Source organism: Scomber japonicus, chromosome 2, assembly GCF_027409825.1.
Source record: "Scomber japonicus isolate fScoJap1 chromosome 2, fScoJap1.pri, whole genome shotgun sequence".
Lineage (NCBI taxonomy): Eukaryota > Metazoa > Chordata > Actinopteri > Scombriformes > Scombridae > Scomber > Scomber japonicus.
In genome coordinates this window covers 13,142,462-13,157,087 of record NC_070579.1, presented here as the reverse complement: position 1 = coordinate 13,157,087, position 14,626 = coordinate 13,142,462, and the positions used below count along the sequence as shown (strand labels likewise).

Below are 14,626 nucleotides of genomic sequence, written 5' to 3'. Positions count from 1 at the left end.
CCTGAAACTTTTCATGGAAACTCCAAGTAGCATTATAGCCACTTCACTGGAAACAGAGGGTTGGAAGCCAATTGCCAAATGAGCCTGGATGGAAAGATAAATGGAGGAGCTGAGGTGAAGGTGCTTGAGGAGAGCTTGTTGGGGACAGCCACTGACAGCATAGGGAGACTATTTGGCCACTCGGGGGATGGAAAGTCTGTCTGAGGATTTATTGAGGAAATAAAAGATAAGGTCACTCTGTTGTAGGCTTTAATATTAATGTACTATTTAATGACCCTCACCATGGAAGAAACTAGGTTATCACTAGTACTAAGATATAGCTCCAGGCACTTATTTTGTAATGAAGCAAGTGCCTGTGTGTGTAGCTGGGCCACCAGAGGTGCTTCATTGAGTCCATCTTTAGTAAAATAATATAGTCAAATTTCTTTGAAGTAAGGAAGGTGAGAAAATCCCCAGGGCTGTCTATATTCTTCTTATACCTGGACTACTATTGCTCTCCCAACTCCTTTTCACACGTGCAACTCAGTATGAGTAAGTAAAACTACTTATTATACACAAAATCACACTATTTTTTAAATATTTTGTAGTTTTGAAAATTGTGCAATTATGGTTAACATTCATTTAAAGAAACTGGAAAACCCATCCAAAAATTGGCTGAAAAACGTTATAACAATTGAAAGCTGCTTTTCACAACTGAAAAGAAGTCGACTATCTTTGAAATCCTGCAAATGAATAGATTTATTCATTTGGGAAGTTTAAAAAACACAATTTTTTATGGTGTAAAGGAAATTATGATTTCCTATGAAAGTTTGAAAAAAATGCCAAAAATTATTTTAATCAGAGCCTCTCTCAGGAAGTGTTACAATGGATAAATAAAACATATCAATACATTTCTCTAAATATGTTAGATTTATTAAGTTTCCAGACCAAACTGTACCACACTTGAAGCGTTACCCAATAATAAAATTAAGCACATAACGTCTACTTCAACTATTTTGAGAGACTTTAGTGCAAAAATTCCAACTAGCACGTTTTCTGTGTGTGTTGGGGGCTTTTGGAGGAGTTACAGGGGCGCCCTCAACCACGTTTTTAAGTTTTGGCGTTGGATCCCGCCCCCTTGGTTCGGATTGTCCAATAGGAACAGAGGGAGCTTCGGATTCGACCAATTAGAAACGACGGATGATAGTGAATGGAAGTTTAGTGTTTTATGAGTTTGGGATAGATCGATAGATGGATTAACGGAGAAGGAGCCTGGATATCAGTAGTAGATTTAGAAAAGTAGATTTAAAGTCATATGGCTAGTAGTGACAGTTTCCTTGCAGAGGAGGGTGCTTGAATTGAATAAGGCTGAACACGAGCACACACACACACACACTCTCTCTCTCTCTCTCTGTTTCCCCCCTAAGTGTGTGTCGAGGAGAGGAGGGAGGCAGGTGTTCAGCTGAGGGAGACGCATCGCCTCAGTCGGCTCCCCCCTAAAGCTTCAACAGGGTGCCGAGACCGGAGGAAAAAACGACATAAATAACGCAGCAGACCGGGGCACCATAACTCGGACTACCATACGCGTTTATGGCACATTGAAGCAGCGCTTTCTTCGTGTTTCTTTCCAGGGTGGACTGTTTTAGGAGGACCGCTGCAGACTCTTGGATAAAAACAACGAAAGGCTCCGGTGTCGCAGTAGTGGCAGTGAAAGCGACTTACTTTTAGGTTTGGGTTTTTAAGTCCTTTTCACCAACATATGTACACAAAAAAGCTTTGGACAAGTCTCGGTTATTGCAGTCAAACTTGGAAGTAATTCATTTATGTTTTTTTTTTTTGGTGGCTAACCTGTTGTGTCATTATACCGTGTAATCCGAGATCCGAGACGCCGCCGTGCATTACGGCAACTTAGCCTATCTGGTATCCGAGGAAATACTCCCCTGTTGTGGGGAGAGTGGATCGTTTCGACCCGCTACGACTCTCCGTTTGGATAGTTCAATTAGGATATCTAACTTTTTTTTTTTTGCTCAGATAATTGACTTCTGCAACCTACTCTTCTCCATCACCACACTTTGGGGGAAAAAAAAGACTCGGAGCCGGAGCAGCCTATCTAGTTAAAAAAAAAAGCTGAATCAATTAGCGAATTGATTTTAGAGCACATACATATACCGACCAAAAAAATCCCCTCCTCCTCTTGAAGGATAATTTACGTGTTTTATTGCCACTCTCTATTAATACGACCACACTGAACAAACAGCTAAATGATCCGCGGGACAAATCCCCCCACGGGTAAAGACATCAAAACAAACGCGGATTTTTGAGGTCGATAGCAAGAGAATAAGCCGATAAGTCTAAAACACACACTCAAATGTATTAATTCTGTACTCGGATCAATCCAAATGAAAATGAGGTATCACCGAGAGGCGCAGAAACACACGCACTCCGCCACAGCACACAGAGATTACCCCGTCGTTACACCGTGAAGACAGACTAGTCTACTGAAAAAGGGGGGAGAAAGTCTTTCAGTTTGGTGTAAAGCCGTCCTCTGCTCCTCCTCCTCCCGCTTGCTTGCAGAGTTTTTGGACACCCGGTGCTTGGAAGTCAGAGCAAAAAGGGGGGAGCTTGTCAGTCTTAATAGCGGTGTTACAGCACACAACTCCCGGAGCCCGGAGCTTCACTTCACCGGTAAGCGTGTGGCTGCCGGTGCTGAAGCCCGTTTCTTCTTCTTAACGGACTCACAGGGTTAGAGAAAGAGAGAGAGAGTTACAGCAGCTGTATCACCAGCAGGAAAAAAGCTCAAGAGACTACGGACACTGTTTTTTTTTAAGTCCATCTCTATTCTGCATGATGAAACCGCGAATTTGCTGTCCCAAGGGGGCTCCGGAGCGTGCGGACGGACTCGCCGCAGGGAGCCGGGAGATGATGCTGGGAATCGGGGCGACCCGGAGTGGGAGCCGGTGTGTGCCTGTCTTTCTCCTGCTCCTTCTCTGCAGCAGCTGCCACATGTTGCACGGCCAAGGTAAGAAACTCCATGGGAGTCCTGGGGTCCAAAATGTCAAATGATAAACTAAGGAATTAGATGTTTGTCTTAAGATCTATTAATACAACAGGGTGCGTGTTTACAGGTTATGAGGGGCTCTGTACAAAATGTGTTGTCTGAAAACCCCATTTTGACAAGCTCATTTGTCACTGGGGTCCATGGTGAACAGGGGAAAAGTGAAATGATGACTCCCAAACTGGAAACAAGGATGTGATTTATGAAACCAAGCACAGCAGTTTATCTAGTAGTTGGGGATGTGTCTGTGTGGAGGGGGAAAGAGAGGAGGGGGATTTTTTTTATTAGGCCAACAACAGGTCTTTTTTTTTGTAAATGAAGGAGACAGACAGAAGGGGGGGGGGTACTTATATAGCCTAGTGCATGTGTACATTATTGTTATTGTTGTAATGATGCATAGATTATAATGACGGTTGGATTAAGGTATTGAGGATGTGTATGTGTGTATATGGATGGAGGATGAGGGGTTGATAGTTTTCAAGCATTGATATAATCCCCCTCTTAGTCAATGACCTGCTTAAGTCCAGGTCCCGATTTGGCACAAACCCACACACACACACACACACACACACACACACACACACACACACATAGACACAGGCAGTCGCACACAGTGTATTAATTTAAGTTGACTCCTATTAGTCCAGCATTGACCCTGATGCACCGGCAGGTGTCCAGATTAGTGTGTGACTTGTGGTTGCAGTGGGCCACAATGTGGAGTAATTGTTGAATAAAGCAACAGGAAAGAACAGATTTTTTGTTTTCCTGGTCAAAAGCTGTTTGTGTTGCCATGTTTCTGCCTTTTTCCCTCTTTCGCAGCTTTAGAGTGATGGTGAGAAACTGGATATTTGTGTGTTTCTGCGTCCGTCCGTCCGTGTGTGTGTGATTGTGTGTGTGTGTGTGTGTCTTTGTGTGTGTACCTCGTGGGATCATGTCAGACTGGCAAAACAAAAGCACAGAAAAAGGTCAGGCTGGTGTCGACACAGTTTTCTCTGGGTCACAGATGGCGTGGTGGGCAGAATGTAAGGCTAGAAACTTGGGGGGGTTATGTGGAGGAGGGGGGGGGTCTTAGGAATGTCTGTGTGTGTGCGTGTGTGTGTTGGGGGGCACAGAGAGAAGTGGGGGTGAGCTATTTGTGAACGCATGGTGGAGAATGTGTGTGCAAGAAAGTGTCTGAGTGCGTGAGTGTGAAAGAGGGAGCACAGGGACACGAGGAATGAGAGAAAGGCAGGAGGAGGAGGAGGAGGAGAAGGAGGAGGAGGAGGGAGGCAGTGTGGCGAAAAGGAGAAGGAGGTGGTGTGAGAGAAGGAGCACTGGAGGGAGCGGGGAGTGGCAGGGAAAAGGGGGTGAGAAGAAAAAAATGAAGTGGTGGCAGCGGTGGGGGTTAGAGAGGGAATGCAGCGCACCGTTCTTGTCACTCAGAAAGCTGCGTCTGCAGTTCAATCGATGATGACGGTATGACAACACCTCTGCGCGTGTCAAAAGTTGCTCTCCTCTTCTCTCCTCTTCTTCTCCCAGTCGTCACACTCTCTCTCCCGCGCCCCCCCCCCCCCCCCCAGGTGTTGAGGAGGAGTAGGAGGACGAAGAGGAGGTGGGAGACGAGGGAGAAACGGCTGTGCCTGCAGAGTCAGCTCCTTTTGTCCTCCCCTCTATAATGTCAAGGTCTCGGCACCAGCAGCACCCAAGTCTCACAACACACACACACACAGACACACACACACACACACACGCTCACCCACCTACCCCTTCCAGCTGTGTTGGCTGAGGGAGGGGTGCCCTGCTGCGAAATGCCTATACTTCAGGATGGTTGGCAGGGGGTTGTGATTGTGTGTGTGTGTGTGTGTGTGTGTGTGTGTGTGTGTGTGTGTGTGTGTGTGTGTGTGTGTGTGTGTGTGTTTGTGTGTGTGTGTGTATGTGTTTGTGTGTGTGTGTGTGTGTGTGTGTGTCACGGGCGAATTGGAAAATAGTGAAACAGATATGGGGATGGGGTTGCTGCTGCTGCTGGTGGTGGTGAGGTGGAGTTATTGATTTGATAAGCTGTGCCAGGTGGCCAATCGAAAGCTGTAGATTTTCCGGGTTCCGACCCCTGTATGCCGGGCATTTATTAGGACGTTTTATTTTAGGAGGAAAAGGATGAAATTCATGAGCCAAGGTTGATCCTCCTGATCTCTCCCCGCCTTTTTTCTCTCTTTCTCTCCCTCCTCTCCTCTTCTCCTCTCCTCCCCCCCTCTTTCACTCTCCCTCCCTCTTTCTCTCAGTCAATCGATGCCCACACCCCTCCTCATAAATGCGAGGCTTTATATGAGCCAACTCTCGTCTCTGGGAGCACATTTAAATAAGCTCATCGATCTTTCATTTTAGAGTTTAAGTGACGGCAGCATTTTACTGTCTCTCTCCTCCTCTTCCTCTCCCCCCCTTCCCCCCTCCCCTGCTCCCCCATCCCCTCCTCCTCCCTCCTTTTCCTCCACCTCTCATCTGCTCACCTCTCCACCCTCCCTTCTTTATTCATAACTTATCCCTCTGCCCCCCCACCCCCCTCCCCATTCCTGCCTGTCACTGAGTGGGTTCTGCCCCACAGCTGTTTGACTGATTCACATTTCCAGCTTGGATACAGACACAGCCCCTCGTTGGAGACTTTATATTCTGACTGGAGTCACGGATGGGTCACACTCAGTGTGTTTCAAAATGTAAATCGTATTCCGTATCGCAAACATAGTCCAGACTGCTTTTACTTACTATCCTTAATATTCCTGTTGCCTTGTATCTTTCCAACACTGCTAACTCAGGCTCAGGATTTTCTATAAAAAAAACAACAACAACCCACGTTTCAGTTTGACCCCATTGAGTTTATCAACATTAACAAATCCAAACCACAGAGGACCATGTAATATTAGGCCAGTGTCCAAAGTCAGAACTGGTTCACGTAACAACAGCGATACGGATCGTTAGGTTTATAATACATGGGGAATGATTTTGTCCTAGTTGCTAATGTGGATAATGATTATGGTCTATAAGTATCCAACGTGCAATGAAAAAATACGGCTGCTTGTCATTAATACTAACCTTGCCCAAGGTAATTGCATTAAAATGTGGCTTGTGCATCCCAGCTGTTAAATTTAAACAGTTGCACTTCTTTTCCAGTATGAAAAATACATTTATGCATTTTTTTTTTTTAAGTGTTCACAGTAAAGTTTTAGCTCCTCGCCGTAAATTTTTTGGGAAAGTTTTCCTCGGCTTCAACTAGGCCAAGAAAAAGGACTTCCGTCGTCACGCTGACCCAGTTGGACTGGATCTATAAATATGATTAGGTTTGCTATGACACATGTCATTGGCTCAGCTAAGCCGGAGCTCGATGCTGATTGGACAACCGGGCACGCTTAAGTGAATTGAGGTCACCGATAGGACATTTTTTGATGGTGGGCTGTGAGCTGTGAGAGTACCGAGCGTGATGTCAAAACCCAAATCAAACAGACGAGCATGCAGTTTTGCACATGTGCGCTCACCCACACACACACACACACACACACACATACACACACATACACACATACACACACACATATACACACATACCCACAAAGTCTTTCTCTCTCATCAGTGTCAAACACTTAAAGCAAACGTGGAAATTTGCTTAACCATGTTGTAATGAGGAGAGGTTACATTAGAAGCCTTGTCGAAGTGATTATCATCGTCCACGCTGCACAAACCTCACCCTGACTTCTCCACCTCTCTTGTACTTCATTTCCAGCTCTTAAAAAGACAATATTTTCACAACTATTAGGAGTAAAAAGGCAGAAGAAAGTCTACACACACTGCACACACTGTAGATCTGCATTACGAGCTATAGTGTCTGAAGTGTGTGCAGGCTTCCTTCTTCCTTTTTACTCACAACTTTTACAACAGGTATGAAGCAATTTGTAGTAAAGGTAAGGTGATGGCAGCTTGAACATTTTTAAGGTATTTAAAGCGTAGATTTTTTAAAAAGCTAGTTACAAAACAGTTAGACACATGTTCTCTCTCTCTCTCTCTCTCTTCTGCCCACAGACGCTAATATAATCCCACATTCAACCAGATCGAATTTTTGGAGGCCTCAGGAGAGACTTAGTAGTTTGATGGATCGTTTGTGTGTTTGTGTGTGTGTGTGTGTGTACATGCGTGTTAAAGGAGGAGAGAGCAAAAGATGGAGGAGGCGATTGCATGTGTGTGTGTGTATATGTGTGCGTGTGTGGGAGTGTGTGATAGATGTCGGGTTAGTCAGGTCTAAGAGGAAGTGAGGTCCCTGGTTGACTCCCTTATTTTCGGTCTGTCAGTAGGAACAAATCACCACACTTCCACAGCCACCTGACACTTTGCACGCTCAGTCTGTGAGTGTCTGTCTGTGTGTGTGTGTGTGTTTGTGTGTTTGTTTGAGAGGGACACACACACACACACAAACACAGTCCCACTCGTATGTGAAAGAGATTTTTGTGTGACAGGACTGCAGACTACATACAGTATGTGATTCTGGCAGTGTGTGTTTGTGTGTGTCAGATTGATGCTAACCCTCTATCAGTCCTAAGTGTTTTTCTCACAGCAGACGAAGTGGCAAGCTAAAAAAGAAGCAGCCAGAGTCCCCTAATGGAAAATAATCACCTGTGTGTGTGTGTGTGTGTGTGTGTGTGTGTGTGTGTGTGTGTGTGTGTACAAAGGAAGGAGTGCAGCAGGTGTATCTTTCCCATCTTCTTTTGTTCAAACATGCACACACACACAAACTTTTAGTAGATGATAGGAGTTTTTTTTTCGGTGAGTTTGGTAAGTGAAGTCATTAATAGGTGTGTTGAATATGTGTGTGTGTGTGTGTGTGTGTGTGTGTTTCTGCCCAGTCATAATGGCTTCCCTTTCTTTCTGAAAAGATGCATTTTATAGGAGTTTTCCTCAAAAAACACCCTTCAGGGGCTTTGAAATATGAGCCAAGTGGGATACACTCCAGTCTCTACACTCCGCCTCACTCTCTGTCTTTTGTCTTTTTGCTCCTCTTTTTGTGTTTGTGTGTGTGTGTGTGTGTGTGTGTGTGTGTGTGTGTGTGTGTTTGTTCTTTCAGTATCACTTCTTGTTTTCTGATTCTTCCTTCTGTGTCGCCTCATGAGGGACTAAAGAATCCATTGCTGCAGGTCGCACAGGTGGAATAGAGGCTGCTTTGCTGTTTAGGCCCTGGTGTTTATTATGTAAGTTAGGGGGAGGAGGTTGCTATTGATCTGCTCTGTGCTCTGTGTGTGTGATGTGTGATGTGTGTGTGTGTGTGTGTGTGTGTGTGTTAGGAGGTAGGAGTGGCACAAAAGCTTATCTTGTACTTTTGAAGATGGTTCTACAGTGAGACATCCAGATAAAGCCAAATGCTTACAAAACATGAACTCTATTGATTGACAGAACTGCAAGACCTCACAAAAGCAAAAGAAAAAGTGACAGACAGATATTGAGGTTGACGGGAAGAAGAGGTGCATGTATACGTGAGCGCACACACACACACACACACACACACACACACACACATACACACACCTTCACAGCTTTTTTCCCTTTGACAACTGAATGAGGTAATGTTTAAACCCATGATGTCGGCTTACTCTGATTCCCTTTTGACTGCCATTAAGGTAACACCTCGTTATTATGTTCAGTCTATATGTCCCTCTGACAGTTATGGTGGTATTTGTATGTTGAGAAGCAAATACTTTAATAACTGTTTTAATGATGTTGAGTGAACAAAAAGATGAAACAGTTCCCAGTTCCAGCTTCTTAAAGGTGAAGGTCTGTCTGTCATCCTTGTAATTATTAGGATTTATTTAAGTATAACTCTGGTCAAACAAAAAAAAAAAAACACTTAAAAGGACATGCCTTCGAATGCTTTGTCCAAGCAGCAGCCCAAATTTCAAAGATATGAAATAACAATAAGAAAAGCAGAGACGGGGGTCAAGTCCTCAAAATTGAGATGCTAGAACCATTTTTGGTGTACCCTGGTTGAAAAATGACTTTTGGAGCGCCTTGGTAGCCGAGTTGTTACTGCGTATGCCACATAAAGGTAGCGTCCCCAGTTCCATTCCAACAAGGGACCTGTGCTGCAGGTCAATCCCCAACTCTCTCCCTCTCTGTTTCCTGTTGGCCTCTCTGCCATCTATTAAACTCAAAAAGGCCAAGTATAAAAATCTTTAAAAAAAAGACTGACAGTTTGAATTTGGGATGAACCAATATATCGGTCAAATATCCATATGGGCCAATATTCCCCATTGTCCCCAACGTCAATGTCCAATGTTCTGGTTACTTGTGGTTGGACTGTCAGACTCAGAGAGCAGTAGCTTTGGAAGCACGTAAAATCCCCCTTATTAAGGAGGTAATTGTAAAGCAGACTAAAGGGATTTCGAAGCAGTTGTTTTTCAAAAAGGAAGAATTTCTTGTGAAAGTTATTAAAGATTGTTTCATGAATTTGTGCTTATTCAAAGATGGAATAAATGATGGGCTGAATTACTTTAAAACCCTGTGCAGTTAGTAACAACAAAACTAAAAATAAATATCGGTATATATTGGTTATGGGCCAAATTCAGCTCAGAATTTCACAATTGGTGCATCCTTAGTTTGAATTGATAATAGTGTCAGCCTTGAAAGTGTTTGTATGTTTTTCAGTCACAGTCACAGCCTTTGATACAATATGCAGCGTCCACCAATGTGACCTGTCAGTACAGATGGTTGAAGTCTTAAGAGGAACCAAATCAATGCACTAATTGTAAGAGAGCAGCATCCTCTTTGCTGGTCTGCCCCTGAAAATATATTTTATTTTAAAATGTCGAACACCTGACATTTGGCTTTAATGTTAAATACATCTTGATAAACTAAATTAATCAATATGATGACCTCCGTGTTCCGGCTTTTTTTGCAATTTGCCTGTAGGCTATAGCTGTACCCAAAAGTAATAATATGGTTATTATGTATTATTTAAATTGAATAAATAAGAACCTTATTAAAAGTGAGTTACACAAAGTCAAAACAAGAGTCTCTAGCGGCTGCTGTACAAATTATTGCCAGTTGCAGTGAATTTAATAAGTCCTCTGGTTATTGTGAAAGCAGAATAGCTACAGGGAGTTGTAGACTGAAGATCAGTTATTTTCACGTTTTTGTAGTGATAGTGTGCTTGCATAGCAGCTTACTTAAATATCATAGACTGTAGTTAATAAATGAATATTCCTCCTCTCTTTGGCTCTCACACCGTCATAAAAATTAAACATCAATTTCAGTGTTTCGCCCCTGGTTGACTGCTCTGTTTTATTAGAGGCTGAGATTGTCACGAAAATGAGAGTAGCTGGGCCACGTTAAAGGTCAGTCCACCTTAAGTGAACCTGGTCAGGGTCAGGCTAACACATTGTCGCTAACTTTGTGGCTAACCCCCTTCACTTCTCCAGACTTTTCTCTGGAAAAGCTGCAGCATTTATTAACAGACCCACTGCAGCCTGTAATCTACATTTACGTATATACTGCTAATATTTTCCTCTGCTCGGCTCATGTTCACGCCACTTTTCTGCCACTCGCCCAACCACACGGTCGCTACCATGGATGAATAAAGAAAACTGGATACAGCATCAGAAGTAGGGACTTGTTAGTTCCTATTAAAAGCTGCTCAGTGGCACATGAAGCTAAAACATGCAACTTCAGCTAGCCAAGCGGGCTACTTCCGGTTTAAGATTCCAGCTAACTTGAATCAGGATAAAGCAAACTGGTTGTGTGTCTCTTCTAGACTTTTGAAATGTGATCGGATCAAATTCTGATTGTAAAACGAGTTATTTCGCTCAGTTTTGACGCTTAGAAATATGTATCCGCTGATTTACAGACTTCTCTTTAACAATGTAAGTCTATGGGAAAAAGCTGAGGAGGGTTAGGGGTTAGGGTTATCGAGAGGAGAGGGAGGTTTCTTGGATTTGATGCGCTAGTTAATGACTCAAAACAATTCAATCATAATGCAGGGTGTTATCATGAGTGAGAATCATTAGTAGCTCATCCACTGCATTTGAAGTAGACATTTTAATTGGTTGCATGCCGCAGGTCATTTCCTTATCATACTGAAGATGAAGATGACCACGATGGTGTAGATCTGCTAAATCAATTTATATTTTTATGTGTAATGTGAGAGGCATCTTTCATTGCAATGATTGTGAGGTAAACAGTTGAATACAGAGTTCATGTCAAAGAGTAATCCACCAGGGTGCTGTAGTAAAAGTCCCCCCCCCCCCCAAGAGTTAGAAAACAGTTTGCTCATTTCGTGAGTCAAGTTGTTCCACCGTTTTACTGGACACCCCAGTGAGAGAAAAAGACTCAAATGTCAGAGGAATTGCAGCTGGGACAGGTGTAGATGAGACAGAAAAAAAAGAAAGTAACATGAAGCAAAATACTGTCGCAAATAATGGAGTAGCAGTCAGATAAGTGAAGTAGTGTGAACTCACTGTCGGAGCTGAATCTGGAGCTACAGTCCACGGTCTGCATGAAGGAAACTCAAACATACACATGCTATAAAAAAAAGGGAGAGGTGCCAAAACATAATTGATTGTCTTTTATTTTTGTAGCTCTTCTTTCTAGAGACCTTTAGGTATTTTTCTTACTTCATCATTTGATAAAAAGACAAGAGACGCAGGGAAACCAGAAGTGCCTGATGAAAAATAAACAACACCCACAAAAACACCTTGTCAAATATGAAAAGGAGTAGGCAGTATAGAGTATGCATATTTAAAAACGTCAAAAAAAAAACTCTCTGGATGACACAATGGATTATTGCTCCTGCCTTTTATGAAGAATAGTTTTATCTCGCATCACTGCTTTTTTTTTTCCCTCTCTGTTTTTGAGATAACCTGTATTTGATGAATCGTAATGTCTTTTTCCGATGATAGTCACTGTTTTCAAATGAGCTGCGGGCCAGAGGAAGATGAAACGAGAGCTAATAAATGAAAAACTAAGAGCCACGGTGACAATTTCATCATGTTTCGTACATTTTACGAAACCTACTGGTATGAAGACCTTTGAACCCAGCGATGATAACCTCTAAAAAAAAAGGACCGTAGATACATGTGAGGTTTTATATCTGATTAAGACGGTAATTACATGAGTTCCAAATGTGAAAAAAAAAGTTTCAGATACATACTTTTTCCACATATACTGTATAATTTATGGTGGTCTTCTAGTAAAAAGGCATACAGGCATACCCCACTTGCCTCTTATTAGTGTGATAGATGTTAATAGATGTTAACAGCAGCAGTTGCATAGCACATATTAAAGTCTTAATGTGCCACATGTGCACAATTATTAATATATTTTTATGATTCTTTAAAGTAGAGGCTCAGTAGGAAACATCTAATCAGGCTCGTTTGTCCAGATGAAGCTAATTTTGACTTTTCAAATGATTCAACAATGTCTAATTTGATTAGCCCCTTACTTAAAGTCCTCCTCCACTCAAAAATGTGTTAAAAGAAGACGAGGAGACTGTTTTCACCTTCATCTGCTGGAGGAGGGAAAGTTTCTCTCAACTCAACTTTAATCTGAGAAACTTGAAGCCTCTAGTGCTCAAACACTGAGAAAGGACTTTACAGTGAAGTAGGAGACATCTCGTGTGCAGCAGTTACACATTTAAAATGAACAATATTTATAGATTATGGATTTTTCAATGAGAGAGAAGGAGGATATGTAATTTAAAGGATTTTAATGTGGTAACTGGAAAAACGGAGAACGGACACATTATCATTATTATTACGAACAATATGTCTGGAGGGGATGTTCAAGTGTTTCTGTTGTGATAAAAACAGTTTTCATTGGATGTTCATTATCACACAAGATTTGACTAATATCAAATATTCGATGATATGAAAAATGATGTTTTTCCTTTTTGCATAGATTGCCTGCCGTAACTGTCTTTTCCTCTGCCTGAAACAGGAAAATCCGGTTAAGATTTGGTACCTTAACTGTCATGATCCAATCAAACTGTCATGATCATGAAGTGGTGCTGCATCGGATGAACTGGTAGCACATTGTGAGCTACACTACAGTTTTAAAGAAATATGTCCCATGAGTTAGTCCAGAATGTGAATGTATAACAAATGTAGCCAAACCCGTGAATGACACTAAGTGTATCCTCGGAGGGCTTCACACAGTCTACATCAGTGATCCCCAATCCTGCTCCTGGAGAGCTACTGCCCTGCATGTTTGAGGTATTTCCTCACTCTAACACACCTGATTCTAATATTTAATTATCGTTATCTATCAAACCCTTTGACAAGCTTCAGCTGCTTGATAATGAGTTATTTATTAGAATAAGGTGTGGTGGCTGCAGGGCGGTAGCTTCCCAGGAGCAGGGCTGGTGACCTGCATACTGCGTATACTGTACAGTAGGCTATGTGTTTTCACTCAGTGTTGTAGCCACATTACATATTAATGTTATAGTGGTTATTCAGTGTGTCACATTATTTCTTAATACATTTTGACAGTTAATGTAAATATTTGACATTTTACCCATAAACTAAAGTCCATATAGTGCACTGTATGAAAATAATATGGAATGCAGGAGCGTTTCTTCAGTTCAAAATGTAAAAACACAAATAAACATTTATTTAATCCTAAAAATGTTTGACCCCAAAAAAACTAAATAGATACAGATTTCAGTTTCATGTCACACAAACAGTGAAATCTACAAACAGATTTCCATGGACAGCTGATGGAAATAAAATTGCAGGTGGCTAGAAATACATCAGAAAGACACACACACTATCTCTCTCCATCTGTCTCTCTCTGTCTCTTAACACCTGGGAAATGCCTTTAAATCCACAGCCTTGTACTGTCACTCATTTAGTGGCAGCACTAGATTAGTTGAAGGCTTGAGAGTAGTTTCACTGTGGGGTGAAGAAAGCAGCGCTGACGCTACCTTCATGCACATCACGCATACACACACACACACATACACACACACACACACACACACACACACACACACATACACATACACACTGTGCTGGAGGGGGCATCAAACAGCACCTCAGTAAAGTTGGAAATATATTCATAGATTTGAACTTCTCGGATCGATGTCATAAATAAAACGTTAAGACACAAACAACACCTCTTTCTTATCGTATGAAGGTAGACAACGAGCTACAAACTAATTATCAGCCGGCTGTGAGGTCGGGGTGCAGGGATCGTCTAAAAAGAGATACCGCAAAAATATTCACTAACTTCAGTCTTTAAAGTAGTAGTGTTACCCAAAATGACTTCATACATCAACGATCTCTTTCTGGTTTTAATGCAACATTCAGTTTGGATAAATGTGCTTTAGTATAATTTTGGGGAACCTAAATATTCAATGTCCACAAAATCACATTGATAATGAAAATACGGACGATATTTTCTGCCAGAAATAAATTTGTATAAGTTTGATAGTAGGAGAGAAGAGTTTTCTGAGAATTTGTTTTTTTTTAGAAATGTCAGGAGCCATTTTTATATGCTGGGGCGAAAAAGGGATTTTATGAGTTAAGTAGTTCATACACACATAAGTCAATTTATGAGAGACTCAGCAACTGGACATCTCTCCGCTCTGCT

The 14,626-nt window shown here is 42.1% G+C and overlaps 1 protein-coding gene across 1 annotated transcript in view; it reads left to right on the top strand.

The window, feature by feature from the left end:
* The first annotated feature begins 2,826 nt into the window (after positions 1 to 2,826).
* LOC128377369 (protein sidekick-1-like) overlaps positions 2,827 to 14,626 on the top strand; it is a 242,410-nt gene continuing 230,610 nt past the window's right edge. The window contains exon 1 of the mRNA XM_053337318.1: positions 2,827 to 2,998. Coding sequence (XP_053193293.1) covers positions 2,827 to 2,998 — 172 coding nt within the window. The remainder of the gene's footprint in view (positions 2,999 to 14,626) is intronic.